The following is a 23,624-nucleotide window of genomic DNA, read 5'->3' as shown; positions in this document are numbered from 1 at the left end:
TTGGACCCGCTGCCTGGCCCAGGCGCCGCCGTCGACTTTCTGTATGCACAGCCACACTGTGGCCCTCACACTCCTCATCCTTCACATCCTTCTTCGCCCCGCACAAATGATTCCTCGCCCCACGCAAATGATTCTTCGCCCCGGTCACCCTGAATGAACGCATTCTAGCCCCATTCGCCGTCAGGATGCCGTTCCCGACGGCTGATCACTGGCTGCTTACTGCGTCAGCGCCACGCCTCAGGTACCAGCCCTACGGTCTCATCCCGTCCCTTGTAACACCAACACCATACCCACACTCACCGGTATTGGGGCACGCGACTTCCTCGTGCAAGGTACTGCGCCTCCTCCTAGGACACTATCAGCCAGCCATTAGATTACGACTCCTCTACATGGCAACGGCGCTACTAATCGAGATCCTTGCGTTCCAGAACTTCTCTCAGGGTATGTGGGTGGGATAACCCCGGCTGCTTCGCCTCCCAGTACACCGGTATCCGTTGCACTCGGGCCTCTAGTTGATTAGAAATCGTGTACACCGCATCCGCGTTAAGTTCACAGAAACAGGTTTCCAACATTCATCAGAAATGCTGCGCCTCAACTTAAGTAGTGCCGCACAGCTGTCATTCTCTTTCCTCTTCCCATCTTGTCTCCCCTAGATGCCAACGTTTCATCCCTCCGTTACGGAATAAGGTCCAAGGGTTGCTTCTCTTCGCTCGAACACTGGTCAGCCAGCCGACCGACCGCCTGTGGACGTTCGGAAGCCCCGAAACGGCAGAGTGTGGAGGGCGCGATCAGTGACTTCTCTCGGACGTACCGATAGGCAAGAAGGCGGCCTGGTCGATTCTTATATCTTATATACCTAAGGAGAGCTGTCTGTAGTAATAGTCAATCCATATTCTTTTCAGCTGCCTTTTTCTCTCATTGCGGTGCTGAATATTCAACCGTCAGAACTATGCCAATAATCGTTGTGAACAAGCTTCCGTAAAGCAGAAGTAGTGATGCCTCCCCTGCGAAAGCGAGATGCTAGGTTATCCGCAGCCTGCGAATTGGAGAGCCGACTCATAGATAGAGTCGCATCATGCACTCTTCAGTCAGTCAAAGAATGTGAAGAGCAAGCAGACCCATTCGGCATAAACGCACAACAGCGTAACAACAAAAAAGGAGCGATGATGCATTAAACACTACCCAATTCCAACTCCCATAGCCCTCATAAACCGTAAACCGTTACCACAGTCACAACACTAATACAAATACAATCTGATCCCATCCAAGCAAGGTGCATGCATCAGTTCCATCCTATCGTCTTCAGTCTCGCCATCACGTTCGCACCTACAACGCCACCAAAAACGGGATACTTCCTAAAACAGCGGCGATAAACACGCCAAAGATCTCCACTCCTCCACTCGGCGCCTCGCCCTGGTATTCCTCTGGACCCGTTGGCGACGCCGTCGGCTCAACGGGTACGTTCGTCGGTAGCGTTTCGCTCGGCAGCACAACAGTCTCACCGGGATTAACCGTAGTCTCCGGTATCGTATACGTCTCGCCGCCCTCAGTCACCGTCGTGCCCGGCAGCACAACAGTCTCCTCCTCCGGCACCGTCGTCGTCTGGCCTGTGCACGTCACGCTAGGAGGGCAGGTCGGGAGTGTCGGGTATTCGGGCTCCCCTGTAGGTTTTCCTGGGAGGACGCATGTGCATGTCCTGATGGGTGGGCAGGACGTTGGGCCGAAGGTGTATGTCCATGTTGTAGTCTGGCCGTGGCATGGGCGGCATCTTGGCGGGCACCATGTAAGAGTTTCGATGTCGGTTACCGTAACGGTCTTGGTCACTTCTGTGCCAGTTGGCTTTGGTGGATGCGGCGGGCGCGGAGTGCAGCCGGTCCTGTTATGGCATGGGAATGGCGGAGTCGAAGTCGGTGGGAGGAACGGGTGGCACTTTCCATCAGGGCCGAGCTGCGAGCCAGGCGGGCAGACGAGCGTGCTAGGAGGAGTTGGGACGAGCGGCGTGCAGTTTCCATTCTCGTCCGGCCTGGTGCCGGTTGGGCAGGTCGGACCGGTGGGAGACGGAGACGTCGTAGGAGTCACAATGCAGGTGCCGTTGTGCCAATGGTGTCCGGGCTTGCAGTTATCGGGCCTGCACCAGCCGCGGTAATCGTGGTGATGGCCGGACGGGCACCAGCATTTCTGATGATCCCACTTGCATGGGATAGGGGTGGGTGTGGGTGTGGGCGTGGGTGGAATGGACACGCATTTGCCTTTGTGGTCCATCATGAAGCCGCTTGGGCAAGACGGCGTAGTAATTGGGCTTGGGCTCGTCGTTGGTGGGGTAGTGACAGGAGTGGTGGAATTTAAGGTCGTTGTTTTCTCGGGATGACACCATCCCGCCGAGTCAGCAGTTGAGCCCGGTAAGCAACGGCAGCCTTTACCAATTAGCTAAAGTCTACTTCGGAGGACTGGATATATACTCACCTCCGCGATAGTCTGACTGCATATCACCAGGGCATTTGCAGGATCCATAGTAGACGGTCATAGGCGGGTTGCAGCTAACAGTTGGTGTTGATGTGCGACAGAAACCACGGTAATCTGTCGTATAACCATCCGGGCATCTGCAAAACCCGCGGTAATCTACAATTTGATCAGGCCGGCAAGTGTTCGTTGATGTTGGGGTCGGGCTAGTGGTGGAAGGTGGCGGCGTCATGGTTGTGGAGTGCCGCCATGCATCGCAGATTGCGCCGTACTCGGAGAAGAACACGTCGCGAGGGACTTGCAAGCATTTGTTGACGCGGCAGGCAGACAGGCTCACGGAAGCGCCAGGTGCGCAGAGCCCCCTTGCGTCCTCCCACGGGCCCTCGTTGACGCACTGCTCGAAGCATTTATTCTTGAACGTCCATGGGAAGGGAGTCGGCCTAGGCGATGGTGTCGTCGGCTCTGCAATGTAGGTGCAGATTGACTCAAACTCTGCCTTAACTTTCTTCCATTCGGTATGGCAGACTTGGGAAGCGCAGGTCGTGAGGTAGTTCCTGGCGCCATATGTGCAGAGTTCAGCCACATCGATAAAGTCTCCTTTCTTGACGCATCCTGCAAGACATGTGTTGTTGATCGGAGGTACAGGCGGTGCAGCGGACGAAGCTACTGCCACAAGGGCAGCAGTACAAAGAAAGTTGCGCATATTCGAAACGAGCGTACCAGTAGAACGAATGTTGTGAGTTTTCGATATGTATGTTGGTCGGGAGTAGTATGTATGCAGAGGAGAAAACCGGGTCCAGGTCACTTGCCATTATATATCTTCCATCCTCCGATACTCCAACTCTTCTCGGACCTGCGTCTGATGGGCGTTTGTGATACGAAACTACGAGGTAACATTTTCATTGACAGCAGCGTAACGTACGGTCGAGGGGACGGTACACAGCCCTATTGAGGATAGCATTTATCGAAATGGCAGAGGCGTGGACGGGAAGGGAAGTATACGATCCAGTCACGGTATCAGCTGATTTGCGTGTCCAACCATGAATAACATACGAGGTTGGCATCAGGAGACGATAAGTAAGGTGATGTCAACGCTAGTTTGGCCTTATGCTGACAGGTCAGCGATGCACCGGCTCTGCACTCCAGGTGTTCAAGCGGGATCCAAAATAAGATCATGCTGCGTGACATCAGTGAGGCTCTAGGGCTCCACTATTCGACATAGGGCTGGGCGCGGGCGAGAGGTTCAGCCAACACCATCGTCAGCTTCGTGAAGTACACTTGTGGCTTCCGCTTTTGATACAAAATGGCCTGAGGATCCAAAATGGGTCGAGAGGGTTGCTCTATGAGGACGTGGCTCTAATGGGGATGCCTTTCTCAGGCGGTGTAGAGCAGCTGGATTGACACCCCCAGTGGCGGATATTGAATTCAAGGCTGAGGCCAACTTAACGAAAGGTAAGAATGGCAAGTTTTCGACATGATAGGTCGTGTTGAGGAAAGTGCCTCGGTTGAGAGGAGAGGAACTGTTGGTGTTGAAGTGTGAGGTGACGCTAATATTAGAACTTTGAGCTAAGCCAAATCGAGCTAAGCGAATTGCTCAACTGCTTGACTCTGCGCTCGACTCTGCGCATGTCTACAGCCGACTTCTCCAGTCGTTTATCGGAGCATTTCAGATTCGCCGATCCAGTCTCCTTGGGGCTCTCATAGTGCGGAGTTCTCCAGATATAACGACGGACGTAACAGGCACCCTGGAGGCCTTCGCGGGTAGGTACAAAGGCGAATAGACCAATCCCCAGCTAATAGCAAGTACCGGCGCGAAGCTGTACAAGACGCATTTGTGATAGTTAATAGTTAAGACGGGAAGTCGCAACTTCCTAATGCTAAGAGGCAACTACATGCACTGCCAGACTCGCATTAGGTAAAAATAATAGAGTATCAAGCATAGCTAATGACCTCCGTGCGGTGTGAACGCTCGTGTCCTAACCACTAGACTACAGAGGCCTGGTTTGTCTTTTAGTGATCCATAAGATTAAAACCATGTATATAGAGTATTATCACTCAAGCTCACCAGCCCGTTCGAGAAGCGTATTCAGATCTCCGGCTCCCACATGTCGAGCGAGCCCAATGATAGCGCGCAGAAGCACTCCAGTCTGCTCATCTCTCCATCTGTGCGCATCCTCCAGCGCCTTTTGACCATCGATTATTGTCTGGAGGAGATTGTTATATCGACGCTGCTCACCCAAAAGAGCCTGTAGTACGTCCAACTCTGGCGATTAGTCGTTAGCTCGCTGTCGCTTAGGAGAGCTGCCTCCGGAAACCTCCTAGAATACGTTAGTAAGGAGAGTCTTCTAAGGCCTCCGGGTAACACACCTCGTTTTGTCAACATTGCCTATTTTGCGTTTTCCTGGGGTGGCAGAGGCGACCTAGTATTACAAATTAGTAGACAGTAGTAGAAGACCGGATAAGGAGGGGATACCTTGTCTGACGGGGAGCGCATCTGGTGTAGCGAAGAGTATGAGCACTCCGCCTTATCATGCATGCAACGCAGACATCCTGGGTTCGCTCCGCCGCAGTACTCCTTGACGTAGGTCGCGTTGTACGCGAGGCAACCTCGAGCCTCGGACTCCGTGCAATGCGCGCACATCTCTTCTCCGCCGACCAACACACCAAAAGCCTTGTGGCCCATTCGGACAGCGTGCTACAAGTCCAGCTTGTCTAAGTCGTACTTATCTCTATCCTTGGAGTGGTCGATAATGTCTTGCGTTATGGTGATGTGTCCGTCGGGATCCTGGGGCGTCTGCGCTGGGCATGGTAGGGTAGATGCTGGGAATAGCACCGACGATGGCTTGCTTAATCTTGATGCCTGGACTTCCGTCTTTGGTGACGCCGCCATGCTGGCAGATGTTGGGAATGGATGGTGCAGACGGTAGCTCGCTGGGTCTTGATGCCCGGACTTCTGTCTTTAGTGATGCCGCTATGGACCTTAGTGCTTGGACTTCTGTCTCTAATGACGCCGACATACCTGGGAGATGGGGATGGCGCAGACGGCAGAGGCAGCCTGGTGCGGGTGCAGTTGTTGCGCCGGGAGAGGTTGAGAGAAATCGTGTTGGCGGGGGCCGGGCCAAGGTGGAGGATGACGGAATCCGAAGAAAATAAAGCCTCACGTGAAGGCGAAAAGCCCTCCAGCTGCTACGTCGTGAACGTGTATCGTTTATGTGGAAGATATCTTGATAGTCTTCTCCACTCTCCACTCCGTATAGCTCCCCTAGTGCCAGGAAGTAACATGCTGCCTCTTGTTGCGTAAGTGCCTCATAACCTCTCGATGATAGAGCTGTTTATCCTTGAACGGATTAACTGTCATCTTGTACCCGCACTTGCAGGTCTGGTAACTCCGAGTATTATCTTTGTATATCTGAACAGCTTCAGCGAGCAGAGCATCCTTGTCGCGCACCAGATTAAGCTTGCAAGCATGTTGCCCTAGGAAGCAGTCATTAGTGCATCTGCCGTCACGATTGCAGGAGGAGCGTCGATTGTTTGCGGCCGGGTGCTCGATAATGAGATGTCCAGGGTGCAGGCACCCTGGGTTATGGCAGAGATGAGATATCTCCAGCAATTTGGGGTGATCCACTGCCAGAACCGCTTCCTGTGGGATATTCCTGTTGGTGTTGCTTTTTCTTGAGTAGTAGGCTTGAGTAAAGTTAGCTTGCGCAACGTTTCTAGCAAAAGGCCAAACTTACTCCAGCAATAAAAGGCCCACTCAGCAAATGTGAACTTGTAGAAAGACACCATAAGAGCAATTCTAAGAGAGAAATTCATCTCCCTCTGCGGATGGGTTGAATGGCAAATAAGACAACAGGTGTTGTTTGTTATGCCGAGATATGTCTGTAGAACTTTCGTGTTGTCCTTAGCGACGGTGACGTAAGTAAGGCATGGATCGTCAGAGTTGTGGCAGAACGAGGTAAGCTTCTAGATGTCGAATCCTGCCTCTTGCGAGAATAAGTCCGCTGCCGGGTAATGTATCGCGATAACGCCTTTGACTACCTCGTGTGATGCTTGAACGAATCTTGGGTCAAGATAGTAGAAGAGTCGACATAACCTATTCTTCTGCGTCTTGTTGGATACGGCATCCGGCTCTTGAGCGATGTGGGCGATGAGCTTCTTCATCGGACGTTGCAGAACGTCCGGCAGCAACCGGACCTGCTCTTCGCTCGGCCTCGCTGACTGTTCCGGATCCTGCTCAGAAATAAAGTCGCGCAGGGCCCGAGGCAGGGCGTAGTTGTTGGTGGGTAAGCCTCTGGCTGCGATGCCCTGATGCGGGTATTGATGAAGTTTCGATAACTCCGATAACTCCGGGACGCGGCAAAGTTGCACAAGCCTCATCAACATCGGCCTCCATTGCCTTTCAGTAAGGATGCCGCGATCTTCATCTAATAAAGGCCGGTAGTATCGTTCGTTCTCCGATGAAGCCGCATCAGAAATCTCTCCAGCTTCGGCAAGTTCAGCCTGAGATGTCCTGCAGGACGTAAGCGTAGACCGGTCAGCGGCATGCAGTTAAGAGAGGGGGAATGAAGGACCATTGGCGTGCTGATTCCCGGTTATGTGCGACTTGGATCGGTATCGCTCGAATGTATTCAAAGTATGCAGCGCGGAATACGAGCCCTTATCTATGTTGCGGAACAGGCGCACGCTGATTGGCGACGACGCATGATAAGGGACGACGAAAGCCTCACGGTGTCTGAAGCACATCTGTGCTATACGCCGTTTTCTCGACCTTCAGCCTGGTCAATGACGCGGCCGTCGGCCACTCCCCGTCCCTCTTTACATGAGCTTGCAACCGTTCTGACACCACGAAATTATGTACACGAGTTTTGTCTTCAAATCGATTCCGTAAACTTGTTCATCTGACGTCGGATCGGACTCTACAACAATGTGTAGGTAGACATTGACTACACCATGAAACCTCGCTAATGCATGCAGCTGCCGACGTCCAGCGGCGGATGTACACACCGGCTTGCTCGGAGCGGCAAGGCCCGCTTGTGGCTCCAGAGCCTTTCGGGAATGTCATCGGATCTCGACCCGATCACAACGTTATGGTTCAGGAAATCTTCGAAGAACTCAGCTATGACTCCAAAGGCAACCGCCTTACCGCTCCCCCTACCGACAAACACTCCATCAAGATGGCCGAACGAGCTATTGCACTCTTGTGCTCGTCTGATAAAGATGTGAAATACTTCAAGGCCGTTCGAACTCTGGTGACCATTCTTGCGGCACGTTATGAGCAGACCGAAGACCCGGAGGACCTCAACAAAGCCATTAGCACCGCTGAGAAACATGCCTTTCGTGGCCGAATTCTGAAGTCCGACGACTTCGACACCATGTGGTCTGTGCATGAGATGGCAGCTGAGCTCTATGCATGGCGATTTCACCTGAAAGGGAATCTGGACGACATCAACTTTGCAATCTCACATATGCACGCTGCGGAGCAATTGATGAAGAACCGCTGGGCCTTTGCACCGGACGACGCTTATGCTTTGATGCTCTACAATTTTGGAGTAACACTCTACGAAAAGTATTGTGCGACTGGCGGTCGGCAGGATTTGAACAGAGCCATAGGGAAGACGATGCGCGCAGTCGAATGCGCCGGAGTATCCAATCCCGACCGAGCGTCTTTTCTTGCCAGCTTGGGCAGGATGCTGCATGAGCGGTTCGACGGGAGCGGGGCTCTCGCCGATTTAGAATCAGCCATTGCGAAAACTCAAGAGGCTATTAACCTGTTTGTTGGAATGCCTGGTCAGGACGACGAGGGACTGCATTCGTGTTTAATGGAGCTAGCTAACATGCAAAGGCAAAGACGAATCATTCGGAGCGCTCGAGACAAAGCAACGCGGAGCGAACAGCGACCGTCAGAATTTGTTCCTACACTTTCAAGTCGGAGTGTATGTGCGAGAGTGGCTCCGGATCTACCAGTCTCGGAGGACATCGAGGCTGCTAAAGTCACCGTCCCTGTGGCCAAACCAGAGAAGACTTTCAGCCTCTCGTTGATCCCTTCAAGCTCGCCCGGATCGAAAGAATCCTTCAAAGCCTCAAAACATGTCGTTATACGAGCCCTTCCTCCTTCAGGAGGCCGATCAAACGCAGTGGATTATAGATCGCTACGCCAACCCGGCAAGATAATCCTCCAACCCTCCATCATGTTCGGACTCTGTGGAGCCTCGAGTACGGTCCTTCCATACACCGTAACCAATGGATCTGAGACGTCCCGGCATAGCGAGCCCACCGAATATCTGGCCTTGCCATGGGTGGAATATCCCGCCCCGCAACACACTCTAATGCTCTGTGGGACCGAGGAAGACCAGGAGCCCGATTTATGCGATTCGACAACACTCGGTTCGGACTCAGACTCGTCAGGATATGATTCCAACGGCGAGAAACAGCTAAGCCAGAGGCCATGCCATTTCAGCGCAATGCTCCAGGGCCTTAACCCGTCTAGAATGTGCAGCCAAGGGCTCAGGGAGCGGCCGGCGGATCACGGAGCTCCCACGTCGGGCTCTGGCACCGGGACAGTAGCTTCCAGCACCTCGCCATCTTCGCGCAATAGCCCTTCGTCCGCTGGGAAACGACTGTTTCGGACATCCGAGCGACCTAAAGGGGGTGAAGATTCTGACGATGAAGACGAAGATGATATTCCAAGAAAGCGAGCAAAATCAGCGTCCGAGCACGCCTCCAACAAGAAGTCGCGTAGGCTGAAATGTCCGTATTATCAAAGGCGGCCCGAAGGCCATTCTGACGCAGCCTGTCGAGGAAGAGGGTTTGATGGGATGGCAAAGCTGAAGTAAGTCAGACAACTTTATATTGGAGATTTATGTTCTGAACGTCGCAAACAGAGATCATCTGAAACGGAAACACCTCCAGCCGATCAAGTGCATGCGCTGCTGGCTGGAGATGCCATCCGTAGAGGCCCGAAACCAACATTTACAGCAAGATCCCATTTGTGGGAAGTTGCCCGAACCATTCGATGAACGCATATGCGCATCTAAGTTGCGGTCATTGAACTTCAACAGTGGGAGCTTTGGACGAGCCAGGAGCGTGGAGGAGAAGTGGAGACTGCTCTATCAGGAGCTGTTCCCGGACGAGCTAACGGTGCCCTCGCCTTGTTAGTCTACACTTGTATTTTATATTAGGACTCAAGCTGACTCAAGACACGGATGAACTGCCTGGCATGAACACATACACGAAACGCAGATTCCTTGATATCTTCAAGGAGGAGGCATCGAAGGAAATAGATCCAGCGCTCCAACACCTTATAGCCAAACTTGACGGCATCATGCTGCGTACGGAGGACCGCCTCCATCACGAATTCGAATCTGCATCCCAGTCGGACAGCTCAGACACCCCTCCTCTACAAGCAAAGAGCTTGGTACCAGGCACACCAGATATTGGACAGCTGGATGCTTCTAGGACCGGCAGTTTCATCTTCGATACGCAACCCTCTGAGACTGACTTAGCCCTCCAATCCACGTGGGATCCGCTCCTGGGAATTGGAGCTACAATCATCGATTCGGACCATCTTTCGTACCCTGTCCCCTCCAAGAAGCCGATCCGTCCGCCACACACACCGCTCCTCGTTCACGACATGTCCTCAGCCTTTGACAACATTACCGAGATGCAACACCTCGGCTACGATCTCGACTCAGTCGAGGGCTTCGGACTGGATTCATCGCTGTGGGCTTTTCCTTACGGCTGACAACTCGCACGCTCTCATCAGAACAACTCCTTTTGGTGAGAGTCTCGGGTTCCTAGAATAAGTCCAGAATATCATGGGCAAAGCACCGCTGCATTAGACTCGGTGCTTGCATCTGCACATGTACAGACGACAAAGTTCATGTATCCCGGCAACGAATGCTTTAATACGCCGGCTTGCGCCACTAGCGACTACCTAACAGCAGTACTTCTTCCAACCCTATCATTCACTACTACTACCTCACTTCATTTCCCATCCACAACCTCCATCGACTCCAACCCCTCTCACGCATGCTCCATCTCAGCTATCTACAAACACGCCGCATGCCTCCTCGGCGGCGGATACGGAGCCGGCTGCCTTCCTCCCTTCTCCGGCGCCGGCTCAGGTCCATGTTCGACCTCACATCCATGCGCTTCCAGGAACTTCAGCAGATCGGCCCGTACGCTATGGCGTTGGGGCGAGGGCGGAGGCGGCGACGGCGGGGGAGGAGTTGGTGGCTGGGGATATAGTGGTTGCAGAGCCTGCACGCCTTTTAGGAGTGCGTATCGCTTGGGTGAGGGAGGAGGCGGGGGAGGTGGCGAAGGCGGATTGCCTCCTGTGCCGTATCCCGTGCGCGAAGGCGATGGCGGCGGAACAGGCGGAGGAGACGGCGGATCCGGCCCTGCAGCTCCGTGCCTCCGCGCCGGAGGAGGCGTTGGCGGCGGCGATGGTGGAGGTATAGGAGGGGGCAACGCGTGTGGCTGTGGCTTGCGGGAAGGCGATGGCGGCGGCACTGGCGGAGGAGATGGCGGATCAGGCCCTGAACGTGCGCAGGGCTTATCTTCATCGCGTGCTTTAGGTGGTGTCAAGGGCAGCGGAGGAGAGTAGCGGGGCGGCTTGCAGGAGTCGAACGCCGGTGCTGAGGTAGGACGGAGCGTGGTTGCAGTTGCCATATTGTGGTTGTTGCTGAGTGAGTAGGTCGAAGGTACGATTGATACTGCTATTCGAAGAGGTGCTCGTAGATCGTGTAATGTAATATAATAGTGTATCTCGCTAGGAGATATAAATTTTTTTTTAACAAAGGCGTATTGTTGTTAGATTATAGGAGGAAAGTTACTTGGCTTGTTCTGGAGAAAGGATATAGAAATAGAGAGCTGCAAAATGGAGTGGTATATATACCCTCATACTGCTTGAATTGCGAGGATTCCGCGGAACATATTGCAGTGCTATGCTGTTCCCTGACGACGCGTCGAGGAAGGAAGAAAGAAAGCTACCTGGCAGAACAACGCGGATAGATCGAATCTACCGCGGCGCGTCGATGCGTATAGGGAAGCAACGTAGTGAGCAGTACAAGCGTAGCGGTATGAGTAGAGAGCACCGTGGGTCTGTATGTGTTTGTTAATTGGTTGGTGGCCTTGAAGGCGAACCGAACGATCACAACGAAGGCAAGTGAAGAGCAGCGCAATCAGGAGTTTAGTTAGAGTGAGCACACTACACATTAGGTAGCTATATACGTAGAGCTAGCTATGTATGTCAAGAGTAACGGACATGAAGTCGGATGCTCGTGGATAAGGTATAGCCAGCCGTGGACAACTTCGGTAAGTGAAAGGGGTATATCCTCAAGACAAAGTAGTGAAGTGAAGGGGGGGTATATAGATATCTCCAAACAGGACGCGACGTGGGCCGCCACAGCGCCAGCAGAAATCCTTGCTCAACAAGATGGACGTGTCATGACGATGACGATAACGAAGAAAAGCAATTAAACGTATGTAAAAGAATGGAATGATATCCGGGGTATAATGTAGAATGCCAGAAAATGAAGGTTGTGCAAATGCGAACAAAAATGGCAACGCTGAAAGACGTGGCGACATAAGAGAAAGACGATTGAAAACAAAAAAAGACGCAGGAAAGATGTAACCTGAAATTCCCTCAGCTCATCATCATAAGCCTCGTCCTCCTCTTCTGCAAATTCCTCGCCTTGTTCCCCCCGACACCTAGCAAGTTACTATTTTGATTCGCCGCATGATACGCATGCCGCTCGCAGAAGTTGCGTCCCCCAACCTCATAATAATCGTCTCTTAGCACAATACGGCATGTCGAGCACGTAAAGCACCTCGGGTGGAACTTCTGGCGCGAATCCGTCTCGAGATACTGCCCCTCGATGCCGCGGTTACACGATCCGCAAAGCGAACCGTTGAGCTCGTGATAGTGCTGCTCACAATAAGGAAAGTTGTTAAAGACGTAGAATTCGGCGGTCGGAAAGGGATCGCGGCAGGTGCGGCAGACGAAGCATTGCTTGTGGTAACGTCCTGTGAGGCGGCCCGAGGAATCTTTCACTGATTTGCCGATGATGGGGTCAGAGCATCCGCGGCATTTGCCCTTGTTTCCGGTTGTAGGGCGGCGACTTATCGGCCGTCGTGCTTCAGCGTCAGGCATTGGTGGCGGGCTGAGACCTAGATTCAACGCTGGATCGCGGATCACTTTGGGCTCAGCATCTCGCTTTTGGTACGATAATCCCCTCTGAATCGCAGGATCTAGGGGGGATTCTGGGGCGTCGAAGAAGGGTGCCTTGGGCGGTTGCAACAGAGGTGCTGGGGCCTGTCCACGATTGAAGCTTGTATTCTCTTTACGGCTGTCTGGTCGTAGCGGGGGTGGCCTAGCCTCCATGAAGGATTCCGGGCTGGTAGTTCTTTGTATCGGTTCATCGGGTGTGTAGTCTGACCGGCCGACTCTGGATGCTTGACGTGAGTGCCCTGCTTCTGACTGTGGCGGGCTTGACCGTGAGCTCGCGGCGCTTCTAAACCCGGAGCTAGCATAGGAATCCTCCGATAGGCCGGAATCCGAAGGCGTGTGCACAGGGTCTGCTGGAAAATCCTTTGCGTAGCTAGGCAGCGGCGGTAGTGGTGGCAGGTCATCTCTGCGAATAGTAGTCTTTGACCCTCCGCGACTGGTGCTACGTGAAGGAAACATGTTGTTGGAACGGGGGACAAACCCAGAAGAGTCGGTATCCGTGGGCCGTCTTATAGGACCATTCGTGTCTGACGGCTTTGGCGTCGGGTCCGCGGCATCTCTGCTCTCTTGCCGCATTGGGAACGTCCTCGATCGGCTATCCTGACCGATCTTTGAGGGTTCCATAGTCTCTTTTTGCAAACGCGCTAAGAAGGCATCGATACCCTCGGATTTTGCTGGCGGCGCTGGCGGTCGTGGAGGGGGCGCCATTGCGCCAACTGCTCCCATTCCAGGTTTCGGTCGCGCCGGTAAGCCCACGCTGCCGTTTGAGAAGACTGAGCTCCGTGACGCCGTGGATGCGAGTGAAGTCCTTGCATTTGGCGCCATGCCATTGCTTCTTGTGCTCCCTTGCGTATTGGTCCGCCTGTGGCCAATCGGCTGGCTGCCCGGCGCCGGTGATCCTCGACCGCTAGATGTACTTGGTCTGCGACTGCTCGCTCTTCCATCGAATGGTCCTGGAGCAATGGTATTCATTCGCTTGACGACGTTTTCTCCTCCATCTACACGGGGACTCAAGGGCGCATAAAGTGGGCTCGGCTGCGCATACCGCTGTTCATACCTTGGCCCCGCCCTGTCCCTCGGTTTGGGCCTCGCGCTCGTTGGTGTTCCGCTTCGGCTGGTGGGGAAGGGAGGGAAAGCGCAGTCCATATTCGGCGGAAGGTCAGGAGAAGGAGGCGCGAGAGGACGTGGCATAGGGCTTGTCGCACTCCGGTTCATTTTGAAAGGAGGGTTTGCATTGCCGGGTGAGAGAGGAGAACGACTCTTCGGATCGCTATAGTTGCTCATTGGCGACAGGTCGAGCGGGCGAAACGGTTTATCTCCAGCATTTAGTATAGCAGAGAAACACAGGTCGGGTCTTTACTTACTAGCAGCATAAGGATCTATCCTTGGTGGAGGAGGCATGCGACCGGACCGTGGTTGGCTTTCTAGCCTGTTGTTGAACGATGCGCCGCCGAAGGTCGCAGAGCGATCCAGCTTGGGCGAAGCTGGCTCCACCGCATCTAATAGAACAAATGTTTAGCCGACGATTATGTATCGCGGTGCTTTTCGAAGATGTACTTACTTGAAGAGCCGATAGCACAGACATGATCGGCCAAATGTGAGATCTCGATATCCGCACTACAGCTGGAGCACTTGATGGTGGGCAGGAAGCTCAGCCTGTCCGTAGCGGCCATGGCTGCGCTCTGCCAGCAGTACGTCTATCAGTCGATGTTTGTCGTGTCCTCTGTAGATGGGGAAAATGGGTAGGTATTCACGTCCAGCGGGTAACGAGAAGGCGTTGTTTTGACGTCGGTCTCATGGAGTTGGAGTTTGCGTTGGAGGAGTGGGCTCCGGACAGCTGAGGCGCTCGCTGAAGGACAATCCCTGAAGATGGAGAAGCCGGCGGATCTTCAAAGTCACTGCAGGTTGCTAGATTGGGATAGGCGACGCGGAAATGATGCTGGAAACGGGGCCTGATCTGAGGATGGCGGCGGAAAGTTGTTCGCGCGGTTTGAGAGGCCAGCAAGCACCAACCCGGTTTGAGCTCTGTGTTTAGCCCCGCACACGACACTGGCAATGTTGGATATTTTGCGAATGATAAAATGCAATATGATGGAAATTTGAGGTGAGCGGCCAAACACAGGTGGTATTCAGGAAATGGCGCACGAGGGCAATCAAAGAGAAAAGGGCAGGCGGCCAAAGACAAGCTGCAGTTCGAGGGCAGAGCTGCCCTGCACGTAACCCGCGTCTGTCCCTGACGGTGGCGTCGCGGGCTAGCTAGGCGGCTGCTCGTGATTTGACGGAGGCTTGCTAGGCGTGCACGGAGGCGGCAGGCTTGCAGGTCGAGTGGTCCCTGCTGTTGCAGCCAGTCGCAGCACAAGAGCGGCCAAAAATTGATGAAACGAGACATCCACCGGACTGTCTCGATGGACGTCGCAAGCGCTGACCATGACGACAGCGCGCTGGAAGGCCGTGAAGCGTGCGACTGGACTGCGGCTCGCACGGCGGGACTGCAAGGCGGATGCGAGGAAAGACGAGTTGAGCCGGCCTTGCATGGCGAAGCACACAGCCGATGGGCATTCCTGTCCGTGCTCAGGAGAACGCCATTAGTGCTCGATATTATCGCCGGGGTGTCATTGGGCGGCCATTGCGGTGTGCGCATCGCCCTTTGCTGTGCGCGATCGTCGCCGTTGACAGGGTTCGCAAACACGACGCGCCCCTGGCGACACGGAAACGGTACATCGACAGTCTCCATCGCATCTGACAAGCTGCTCGCGTGCTGTTGCAGCGCCTGCGTACGAGCGCATTGAAAAGAGTCCAAGTCCGAAGTTTTCAGCGGGTTTCAGTGGGCGCCACACTGCTTTTAGCGTCGTTGTTTCGGATGTCTTGCGGCGTGCTGAAACGCGCAACGAACCTCCGTCGAACACAAGCAGAGGCCGACTGCGCAGTCGCCATCCCAATCTTAGGATCCCGGCGCGTCTGTGGATTCGTGCAGGCCCGGAGCCGTCCATCTGTCAACTGGGCCGGTAGCAGGGACCGGCTACCGTGGACACCATGTACCCTTGAGGCTGCCAATATCGACATCGACGTCCAAGAGTTCCCCTTTTCCCACCGCCTTCTGCAATATGCTGTTCAATATCCACCTCGATTTCTATGAGTTTCAGTTAGACATGTTGGATGCAGGCAGCAGGGCGGTTCTCGTCGGATGGCCCAGAGCCGCCGAGAGCCACCGCTCTGAGCGGCCGGCTTCGTTCTGGAGTCTTCCGAGGTTCGCCGGTTGGCGCGCGTCTCTCTGGAGCCACAAACATATATGAAGCTGGCAGAGTGTCATCCCAAGCCGTCATTGCGTACCCCGCCGATGGCAACCGCGGGACGTCTCCTCGAAACATTGACACCGGGTTTCCGGACAGTCGATGGAGCCGTCAAGTCGTTTCCCTGTGTGCAGAGCAAACAGAACATGCTAGAATGCAGTTGCTCATGGCGTGAGGTGGTGTCAGTTGGATTGTAAATGCCAAGCCGTGGATATCTCAAGCGTTCGCGGAGACGTGGTGGCGGGGTACTCAGGACGACTTCGGAGGACGACAACTCAACGCGGCGCCCCGCCATCACAAACGTATCTGCACGACGCTGCTGCCGAGGGGCCCTTCATCCGTCTCTTTGCATTTGATTGTCCTCGTGACCCGCATTTGCATGCGGTTTGTTGAAGGTTGAGCCGTGGAAGATGCTGCCTGAGTGGCCTCGGATCGCGATAGTCGCCCGCGGCATCCACTTAGGTAACCCGCGAGAATGCGTGCTCGCTGCCCAGGTGCGTCATTGGGCCGTACCAGCTTGCGGTGGATTCTGGCGGCATACTCTAAGCCGAATATAGGCTCGCACTGCAAAGAGGCGGTGGGCTACTACACGTCTCCCGGCTTGAGCGGAAGCTGCGTTGAGGGCTTTGTGTGCCCTCTTATCGATAGCGATACGAGGGTCGAGACTTCCGTATATTTTGTGGCTTCCCTTTCCCTCTCACCCTTCCTCTCTCACCCCAGCAATCACCGCTTCCTGCCTATATCTACAAGCTACGCTCGCAGTCTTCTCCTCACCACCAACCTTCGTCCAGAACTCCTCCCGGGCCATTGCCCAGTAGCCACCGTGTTTTCCAATCTCCTCAACTCGTGCGTTCACCGAATATCACGGCCTCCTCTGATCCGCGGTATCTCCGCCCCGTTGACAAGTTAACTGACACTTCTGCAGCGTACACCACCCATTCGCAGGCCGACGCACCTCTCCTTCCGGAGCAGCGTCGGATTTAGACTACCGCAGATAAATTCGTGTAGTCTCAACCAATCAGAACTCTGCGCCCGACAAGCATGGCACCTCACGCCGAGGACAGTGTCGGCTTCGCGAATGGGGGTGGTGTAGCCGCGGCTCCGGCCAAGGACGTCTTCGTCGTCGACTCTCCCAATGTTGAGTACACGGACGACCTCATCAAGACCAAGTACACGTACCGCACCACGGCTATTTCCAAGAACGCCGACGGCAAGTATGTGGCCTCTCCAAAGGAGACCTTGTACGACTTCAAGGTCGACCGCAAGGTTCCCAAGACCGGCGTCATGCTCGTCGGCTGGGGCGGCAACAACGGAACCACCGTCACTGCCGGTATCATCGCTAACCGCCGTGGCCTCGTCTGGGAGACTAAGGAGGGCAAGCGCGGTGCCAACTACTATGGCTCAGTCATCATGGGTTCTACGACCAAGCTTGGTGTCGATAGCAAGACCGGCCAAGAGATCAACATCCCGTTCCACGACCTTCTTCCCATGGTTCATCCCAACGACCTCGTCGTCGGTGGTTGGGACATCAGCGGCATGAACCTTGCTGAGGCTATGGACCGCGCCAAGGTCCTCGAACCGTCCCTGAAGTCTCTAGTCCGCAAGGAGATGGCCTCCATGAAGCCTCTCCCTTCGATCTACTACCCAGACTTCATTGCCGCCAACCAGGAGGACCGCGCTGACAACATCCTTCCCGGAAGCAAGGCTTGCATGGCCCATGTCGAGCAGATCCGCAAGGATATCCGGTAAGCTCAAATCAAGCTAACATCTGATTTGGATGCTAACATGGTGTCAAGCGAGTTCAAGGCTGCCAATGGCCTGGACAAGGTCATCGTGCAATGGACTGCCAACACGGAGCGCTATGCTGACGTTCTCGAAGGTGTCAACGACACAGCCGACAATCTTCTCAAGGCTATCGAGGCTGGTCATGAGGAGGTCTCCCCTTCGACAGTCTTCGCTGTGGCCTGTATCCAGGAGGGTGTTCCGTTCATCAACGGTTCGCCTCAGAACACCTTCGTCCCAGGTGCCATCCAGCTTGCCGAGAAGCATGGAGCATTCATCGGCGGTGACGACTTCAAGTCTGGGCAGACTAAGATGAAGTCTGCTCTCGTCGATTTCCTGATCAGCGCCGGTATCAAGCTCACCTCCATTGCCAGCTACAACCACCTTGGCAACAATGACGGCAAGAACCTCAGCTCCCAGAAGCAGTTCCGCTCCAAGGAGATCTCCAAGTCCAACGTTGTCGATGACATGGTCGCCGCCAACACCGTCTTGTACAAGGAGGGCGAACATCCGGACCATACCGTCGTCATCAAGTACATGCCCGCTGTCGGAGACGACAAGCGTGCTCTCGATGAGTACTACGCTGAGATCTTCCTTGGTGGTCACCAGACGATCAGCATCTTCAACGTCTGCGAGGACTCCCTTCTGGCTTCCCCGTTGATCATTGACCTGGTCCTTGTTGCTGAGATGATGACTCGCATCCAGTGGAAGGCTCACAGCGCTGACGGTGTCGATGCTAAGTATGCTGGCTTCCACAGTGTCCTTAGCATTCTCAGCTACATGCTCAAGGTATGTATCACTGCTGTTGTCATCATCATCAGGTCATGATTAGTAACATGTTGTAGGCTCCCCTCACCCCTCCAGGTACCCCGGTCATCAATGCTCTCGCCAAGCAGCGCGCTGCTCTGACGAACATCTTCCGTGCCTGTGTCGGTCTCGAGCCGGAGAGCGACATGACTCTTGAACACAAGCTGTTCTAAGCACTTGGCTTCTAGCTACTCTTACGGCCGTCGCTCAGAACGAGCCAAATTAACAGGATTGGGGATCGAATGCGCAAGCCGACGGATGGAAGGACAATGGGCATATAATACCCTTGGTTGGCCTCATCTACTCTCTCATTAAGGCAGCATATTCCAGAATACAAACCCTCTGCTATCATTTTCCTCCGTGTCATTCCTTGCGATCTACCCTTATTTGTCGTCCCGAGTTGTTCTCACGATATATCAGTAGCTCTCGTAAAGTCGCCCGTCGTGTAGCAGCTCCGTTATTGCATTTTCCATCGCAGGAGTCTGCAAGCTTTCATCGCCCGACGGGTTCTCAGCAGCTCCCCGCAGTCGGAGTCTTAAGGGAGCAATTGCGCGACAGCTTTCATACGCAGCCATGATTATGATAACTTCAAACAGATTGTAAAGCGGAGATTATTGAACTTAGAGACTTTGTCCCAGAGAAAATTCAAGCAAGTACTGAGCGGATGTCCAATTGAACTCACCTGGGCATGAGGTGGGGACGTCCCTTCCTCGACCTGCAGTGCTGGCGCCCAAGGCCGCGCCTTCCTCGTCTGCCCTCACACTTCAACCGCACTCACCCATCCCTCCTTCTTTCATCACATCGCATCCACCATGCCGTCTTCATCAATACAATCCTTCTTCTCATCCTCGCCATCCAAGCCCGCACTTAGCGATGGCTTCACGCCCGAGGAGATGGCGCTCCCTACGCCCTCAACCACCACCTGGACACCGACGCTGGACTACGAAGAGTGCGACATCGGCGCCATCGAACCCGGTCCTAGAAACCTCACAATTATGGGACGCATCGTCAACTTCTACGAGCTCTCCAAGCCGAGCAAGAGCCCCAGAGCCGCGCAAGGCTACATCAAGGTCATGCTGGCTGACGACACAGGCGCGATGACAGTGCGACTCTGGTACGCAAAGACAGAGTACAAGCTACGTCTGGGGCAGCTTGTTACGCTGTGGACGGTGCATGTGAGCCATGGATCTGAGCATAATTCGCTTGCTCCTTCCGCGGCGCCATTGTTTACCACAATCTTCCCCGAGGGAGAGAGGAATTGCTACTTCATGGTGCACGAGAGAAGCGACGATGGGACCATGTTCAAGAAGCCGTTTAGATGTAGGGACTCCCAAGCGCTGCCGGGCCTAATGACGCTGAGGAATTTCACGGATGGTGGGTATGATGTGGATGAGTGCAAGCTGCTTGTTTGCGTGAAGAGTATTGGGCCGAGGAAGACGTGTGAGCCTCATCGGCCCTTTCTCTTCCACAATATGCTTTACTGATCGTTTTGGGTAGTCGTGAACAAGAACGCCGCTACTTCCGAGCTCATCACCGTCGGCGTACTCGACGACACTGCCCAAGGAACACTGACGCTCTACGGCTCCGCTTCCAACTCGGCATCCGCCTGGCAGCCCTCACACACGGTCCTCCTCATCGCAAACCCAGGATGGCGCATCGACCGCACCGCCAAACTCTCCCTCAACGCAAACACACAGCTCCACATCGACCCAGACATGGCAGACGCACGCTACGTCCGCGCTCTCGCGCAGCGCCTCACGAAGAGAGAGCACGTCAACCCACCCTTTCCATCCGCCATGTTCGACACCGAAGCCGCGGAGACAGCTGCCGTCCGCGTATTGTACACCTTAGCCGACATCGACGCGTTCGTGCGGAACAATCGCAGAGAGCAAGTCATGGGCTACATCAGCGTGCTGATCACCGAACTCCACATCCTGACAAACTACAAGCGCAGCATGCTGATGGGCAACGAGTGCTGCGGCCTGCCCGTATACGCCAACGCCGTCACGGCGAAGTGCAGGCAGTGCGAGAAGCAGGTCCCTCTGCGCATCAATCCGAAGATAGTGAGGCCCCCGTCTCGTCTCCCCACTCACTCTTCCTATATCTCGAACTTCTAGCTCACGTCAAGTAGCTCGGCAATGTAATCGACGAGACGGGCCAAATTAGCTCGGGCAAATTGATCCTCTCGGATGCGGCGTGGGAACAGCTCCTGGGGCGGACAGCAGAGCATCTGGTCAGCGCTGAAGTCGACACCATGCGCTATCTGGAGCAGAGACTACTCTTCCTGAGAGTGACGCTGGGCTTCGGGCTTTGCCTGGGGGACGACGAAATCGGCAGGCTGGCCGTCTGGTGCGTGAAAGCTTAAATGATTCAAGAAATTCTGGTCAGGAGGTTAGCGCGAATGCGGCCAAGGGGGCTGGAGTCGAGCGCGGAGAGACTTCGATCGAGATATGCCGAGAGCAAATTCAAAGTAGGGTCCAAATCGTACAGGAAGATAACATGAGCTCTCAAATTCAGAATGGTATACCCGCTCCCCCCACCGTCAAGATCCGATATAGACGCCCAAAATGCATTTCCCTGCTGCATCGAAAAGCACCAAAAAACCGCCCAAAGGCCGCACCCCGAAACCCCACAAAAACCAGATTTGAAAACTCCACATATATCATTCTCATACAGTGCAGAAATGCAGCCACCCAAGCCGGCCTGCCTCGTGTCACCAAAAAAGGCCATCGTGATACAAGATCCTTCTCCTGGGCTCTGATCGAACGCATTATTATGACTCATTAAGCACGCCTGCTAGTCCCCTCAACACATCACCCACGCCGATGCCCTCACTGCCCACCTTCTCCTTCCCTTCCTTGTCCCTCTCCTCCAGCCTCCCGGCCGCCGTGCCAAGCACACGGTCCGCGACCCGCTCTGCCGTGTTGCGGTACTGCTCGATCTTGTGCACACCGTCTGCGAACAGATCGATGTTCGGTTCTAACGAGTCGGCGAGCTTGGTGAGGTGCGATTGGAGGGCGGAGGGTGTGGTGAAGGTAAATGCTGCGGAGGGCGGTGCGGGTTGTGGTGGTAATTGGAGGGAAGCGAGCATGGAGGCTTGCGAGGCGTCGAGAAGGGAAGCGTCGATTTCGGAGAGGGAGAGGGCTGGTGTTTGTATTGAGGGTGGCGGAGGTGGTGGCATGGAGTTTGACGAGGAGGCTAGGGCTTCCCAGGCGGCCTTTTCTTCTTCGAGGCTAGATATCGTTAGGTGAAACCGATAATTGCGTCTTAATGCTTGAGAGACGTACCGTTTGACCTCTTCTTCCAGCTCTTGGAGCGTAGCCTTATTCTTTTCGTTCTGCGGATTCGGCTTTTTGACTACCGGTGGAGGGGCAGTTTCTTCCCTGCTAAACCAGTCTGAGAGCTCTGGTTTGCTTGCAAAGTCATCTATGAGCTCTTGCTGTATCGCGCGTGCTATTGTTTGTTAACGATTTGACCTCCTGCCTCTTGTTTTCGACCATAACTCACCTGCCATGATCGCATTCGCATTCTTGACGTTACCCGATGGCTTCTCTGGAAGTGCTCGCGATCCACACCAAGTGAGCAGCTGCTTCATCCGCCGCGGCTCGGGTAGACTCTGCTCGATGTACTTGTAGAAATCGCGAATTTCAACCTCCGAATGTGGAAGGGCTACAGATCCGTTAGCATCTAACACTCTAAAACACAATTCCGGCCCCCCTGAACCCGCTCGAGGCTCATGGAGCGAGGAGCTGGGCTAGACCGTGTTGAACTCACCATTTGACATCCCGCTGTCAATCAACGAACTCGCCCTCCTACCCCGCAAGCCCGTGCTGCTCCTCCTATGCCCATCCTTACTAGCTTTGCGCATCTCCTTATTCCTAGTTATGACCGGTGTATCCGCGAAAGGCAGCATAATCTTAGTCGCTCCATCGCGCTTCTTACGCACGTGGAGTTCGTTCCGCGTTGGAGTCTTCACACCCACAAACACGCTCTTTCCCTCTGGATGAGGTTCCAGAGCCGGTGTCTTCTGCCTTTTCTGCTCCTTCGCTGCCGGCGCATTCTTCTTCGTGCGCTTCTGCGCCGGTATTACGGGTTCTGGAGCCGGGTGCCCTTCCTCTAACTGTTCCTTGTCGCCCGACAGGCGCGCCGATCGCCGCCGCTTTTGCAGTTCAGACTGCTCTGGTTCCGACGCGGGGACTGCGCTCTTCTTTTTACGCGCTGGCGCGGGTTTTGGCGGCTCCTCGGGTATGGGCTCGGGCTGTGCTTGCGCTTTCGTGGTCCTTCGCAACGAGCGGCGCGTGAACTGGAAGCCGTCGTCATTCTCATCGTATGCTGCGACATTGTCAGCTCCTCTTGCCCAGCAATTGCAGCTCGAAAACGCGGTTTGCACGTCATCGCATCCCATATCCCGTCGGACCCCCGCCCCACTGCAAGCGCAGAAACTGTGCCAACTCACCTATCTTCGCCGCCTTCTTTGTCGCGCCGTTTGTCCTCTTACTCGCGCCGTTCATCTCTGTCTTCGGCCTCTTCGCAGCCGGCGCATCGTCGTCGTCCTCGAAAGCGTGCTTTACGCTCCTCCGTCGCGTCGTCGGTCGATTTGCGGCCATAGGAAGCGATTGAAGAGGAGACCTCGCGAATACAGCGGTCATGGGTCCGGTTGCTATGCGGTTGCTGGCGTGGGCGGCGGGTGAAGCGCGTGCGTCGGCAGCGCGACGGTGACGCACGTGGAGTTGGGTCGAGCGGAGCGCGAATATTATACTCGAGTTGTCGTAGGGTTTGGGTCGTAATGATTGGCGATAATGCGAATATCCTTGGGCGTGGTGAAGGCGGTGTTCGCTGTGGCACACGGGAAGGTGGAGTAGCATCGTTAGTGCCAGTTACGGGATCAAAACATTGACGCTCGGGCCATGTCGGCCAGGGCACATGACCTTAACGGCCAACGCAGACCTCGGACCTGAACGGTGTCAAGCCACTGAGAAGTGAGAACCTTAGATGAGACAAAAATTGGGATACGTCTGCTTGAGGGTATCAGAGTCCTTTCACTTGTCAAGTTTCCA

At 54.6% G+C, this 23,624-nt stretch overlaps 10 protein-coding genes across 10 annotated transcripts; 4 read left to right on the top strand and 6 right to left on the bottom strand.

The window, feature by feature from the left end:
- Nucleotides 1-1,326: 1,326 nt before the first annotated feature.
- BU26DRAFT_590690 (uncharacterized protein) lies at nucleotides 1,327-3,558 on the bottom strand (the record flags this gene model as incomplete). Its single annotated transcript, XM_033834776.1, has 2 exons — nucleotides 2,464-3,558; nucleotides 1,327-2,414 (listed from the first exon to the last, which is right to left on the bottom strand). The coding sequence occupies exons 1-2, from the start codon at nucleotides 3,161-3,163 to the stop codon at nucleotides 1,327-1,329; spliced, it is 1,788 nt and encodes a 595-aa protein (XP_033687274.1). The 5' UTR covers nucleotides 3,164-3,558.
- Nucleotides 3,559-4,657: 1,099 nt separating this feature from the next.
- BU26DRAFT_562019 (uncharacterized protein) lies at nucleotides 4,658-5,143 on the bottom strand (the record flags this gene model as incomplete). Its single annotated transcript, XM_033832983.1, has 3 exons — nucleotides 4,658-4,778; nucleotides 4,828-4,880; nucleotides 4,934-5,143. 3 exons carry the CDS (start codon nucleotides 5,141-5,143, stop codon nucleotides 4,658-4,660), a joined length of 384 nt encoding a protein of 127 aa, XP_033687273.1.
- A 524-nt stretch (nucleotides 5,144-5,667) lies between these two features.
- Nucleotides 5,668-6,483, bottom strand: BU26DRAFT_254426 (uncharacterized protein). The gene is made up of 2 exons (XM_033821181.1): nucleotides 6,195-6,483; nucleotides 5,668-6,144 (listed from the first exon to the last, which is right to left on the bottom strand). Exons 1-2 carry the CDS (start codon nucleotides 6,271-6,273, stop codon nucleotides 5,723-5,725), a joined length of 501 nt encoding a protein of 166 aa, XP_033687272.1. The 5' UTR covers nucleotides 6,274-6,483; the 3' UTR covers nucleotides 5,668-5,722.
- On the bottom strand, nucleotides 6,424-7,203 carry BU26DRAFT_562017 (uncharacterized protein; the record flags this gene model as incomplete). The annotated part of the gene is made up of 2 exons (XM_033832982.1): nucleotides 6,424-6,970; nucleotides 7,112-7,203. The coding sequence occupies 2 exons, from the start codon at nucleotides 7,201-7,203 to the stop codon at nucleotides 6,424-6,426; spliced, it is 639 nt and encodes a 212-aa protein (XP_033687271.1).
- A 102-nt stretch (nucleotides 7,204-7,305) lies between these two features.
- Nucleotides 7,306-10,201, top strand: BU26DRAFT_602682 (uncharacterized protein; the record flags this gene model as incomplete). Its single annotated transcript, XM_033835370.1, has 4 exons — nucleotides 7,306-7,388; nucleotides 7,435-9,289; nucleotides 9,342-9,610; nucleotides 9,657-10,201. Exons 1-4 carry the CDS (start codon nucleotides 7,385-7,387, stop codon nucleotides 10,199-10,201), a joined length of 2,673 nt encoding a protein of 890 aa, XP_033687270.1. The 5' UTR covers nucleotides 7,306-7,384.
- BU26DRAFT_254404 (uncharacterized protein) lies at nucleotides 10,176-11,321 on the top strand. Its single transcript, XM_033821180.1, has one exon. The coding sequence runs from the start codon at nucleotides 10,340-10,342 to the stop codon at nucleotides 11,063-11,065; it is 726 nt and encodes a 241-aa protein (XP_033687269.1). The 5' UTR covers nucleotides 10,176-10,339; the 3' UTR covers nucleotides 11,066-11,321.
- Nucleotides 11,322-12,023: 702 nt separating this feature from the next.
- Nucleotides 12,024-14,712, bottom strand: BU26DRAFT_254379 (uncharacterized protein). The gene is made up of 3 exons (XM_033821179.1): nucleotides 14,250-14,712; nucleotides 14,053-14,187; nucleotides 12,024-14,004 (listed from the first exon to the last, which is right to left on the bottom strand). Exons 1-3 carry the CDS (start codon nucleotides 14,359-14,361, stop codon nucleotides 12,107-12,109), a joined length of 2,145 nt encoding a protein of 714 aa, XP_033687268.1. The 5' UTR covers nucleotides 14,362-14,712; the 3' UTR covers nucleotides 12,024-12,106.
- A 1,989-nt stretch (nucleotides 14,713-16,701) lies between these two features.
- Nucleotides 16,702-19,223, top strand: BU26DRAFT_516935 (Myo-inositol-1-phosphate synthase). Its single transcript, XM_033828450.1, has 4 exons — nucleotides 16,702-16,824; nucleotides 16,904-17,723; nucleotides 17,775-18,549; nucleotides 18,606-19,223. Exons 2-4 carry the CDS (start codon nucleotides 17,020-17,022, stop codon nucleotides 18,738-18,740), a joined length of 1,614 nt encoding a protein of 537 aa, XP_033687267.1. The 5' UTR covers nucleotides 16,702-16,824; nucleotides 16,904-17,019; the 3' UTR covers nucleotides 18,741-19,223.
- BU26DRAFT_590671 (uncharacterized protein) lies at nucleotides 18,985-21,060 on the top strand. Its single transcript, XM_033834775.1, has 3 exons — nucleotides 18,985-20,007; nucleotides 20,065-20,630; nucleotides 20,699-21,060. The coding sequence occupies exons 1-3, from the start codon at nucleotides 19,380-19,382 to the stop codon at nucleotides 20,930-20,932; spliced, it is 1,428 nt and encodes a 475-aa protein (XP_033687266.1). The 5' UTR covers nucleotides 18,985-19,379; the 3' UTR covers nucleotides 20,933-21,060.
- On the bottom strand, nucleotides 21,055-23,415 carry BU26DRAFT_479830 (uncharacterized protein). Its single transcript, XM_033825675.1, has 5 exons — nucleotides 23,024-23,415; nucleotides 22,342-22,899; nucleotides 22,075-22,236; nucleotides 21,855-22,020; nucleotides 21,055-21,800 (listed from the first exon to the last, which is right to left on the bottom strand). The coding sequence occupies exons 1-5, from the start codon at nucleotides 23,214-23,216 to the stop codon at nucleotides 21,341-21,343; spliced, it is 1,539 nt and encodes a 512-aa protein (XP_033687265.1). The 5' UTR covers nucleotides 23,217-23,415; the 3' UTR covers nucleotides 21,055-21,340.
- Nucleotides 23,416-23,624: the final 209 nt, after the last annotated feature.

Source organism: Trematosphaeria pertusa (assembly GCF_010094035.1).
Source record: "Trematosphaeria pertusa strain CBS 122368 unplaced genomic scaffold BU26scaffold_4, whole genome shotgun sequence".
Classification (NCBI taxonomy): Eukaryota; Fungi; Ascomycota; class Dothideomycetes; order Pleosporales; family Trematosphaeriaceae; genus Trematosphaeria; species Trematosphaeria pertusa.
Note: the sequence above shows the minus strand (reverse complement) of the source record. Positions and strands in the feature narration are given on the sequence as shown.

Excerpts from the sequence above, each read along its gene's own strand:
- BU26DRAFT_516935 (XM_033828450.1), top strand. The coding sequence starts at position 17,020 with ATGGCACCTCACGCCGAGGACAGTGTCGGCTTCGCGAATGGGGGTGGT. Across the intron at positions 17,724-17,774 it reads CAGATCCGCAAGGATATCCG|CGAGTTCAAGGCTGCCAATG; the intron begins GTAAGCTCAAAT and ends CATGGTGTCAAG. Across the intron at positions 18,550-18,605 it reads TTCTCAGCTACATGCTCAAG|GCTCCCCTCACCCCTCCAGG; the intron begins GTATGTATCACT and ends AACATGTTGTAG.
- BU26DRAFT_590671 (XM_033834775.1), top strand. The coding sequence starts at position 19,380 with ATGCCGTCTTCATCAATACAATCCTTCTTCTCATCCTCGCCATCCAAG. Across the intron at positions 20,008-20,064 it reads TATTGGGCCGAGGAAGACGT|TCGTGAACAAGAACGCCGCT; the intron begins GTGAGCCTCATC and ends CGTTTTGGGTAG. Across the intron at positions 20,631-20,698 it reads TGCGCATCAATCCGAAGATA|CTCGGCAATGTAATCGACGA; the intron begins GTGAGGCCCCCG and ends CACGTCAAGTAG.
- BU26DRAFT_254426 (XM_033821181.1), bottom strand. The coding sequence starts at position 6,273 with ATGAATTTCTCTCTTAGAATTGCTCTTATGGTGTCTTTCTACAAGTTC. Across the intron at positions 6,145-6,194 it reads GTGGGCCTTTTATTGCTGGA|CCTACTACTCAAGAAAAAGC; the intron begins GTAAGTTTGGCC and ends ACTTTACTCAAG.
- BU26DRAFT_254379 (XM_033821179.1), bottom strand. The coding sequence starts at position 14,361 with ATGGCCGCTACGGACAGGCTGAGCTTCCTGCCCACCATCAAGTGCTCC. Across the intron at positions 14,188-14,249 it reads CTGTGCTATCGGCTCTTCAA|ATGCGGTGGAGCCAGCTTCG; the intron begins GTAAGTACATCT and ends TTGTTCTATTAG. Across the intron at positions 14,005-14,052 it reads GATAGATCCTTATGCTGCTA|ATAAACCGTTTCGCCCGCTC; the intron begins GTAAGTAAAGAC and ends TAAATGCTGGAG.
- BU26DRAFT_254404 (XM_033821180.1), top strand. The coding sequence starts at position 10,340 with ATGTATCCCGGCAACGAATGCTTTAATACGCCGGCTTGCGCCACTAGC.
- BU26DRAFT_479830 (XM_033825675.1), bottom strand. The coding sequence starts at position 23,216 with ATGACCGCTGTATTCGCGAGGTCTCCTCTTCAATCGCTTCCTATGGCC. Across the intron at positions 22,237-22,341 it reads TGACAGCGGGATGTCAAATG|CCCTTCCACATTCGGAGGTT; the intron begins GTGAGTTCAACA and ends ACGGATCTGTAG. Across the intron at positions 22,021-22,074 it reads TGCGAATGCGATCATGGCAG|CACGCGCGATACAGCAAGAG; the intron begins GTGAGTTATGGT and ends AACAAACAATAG.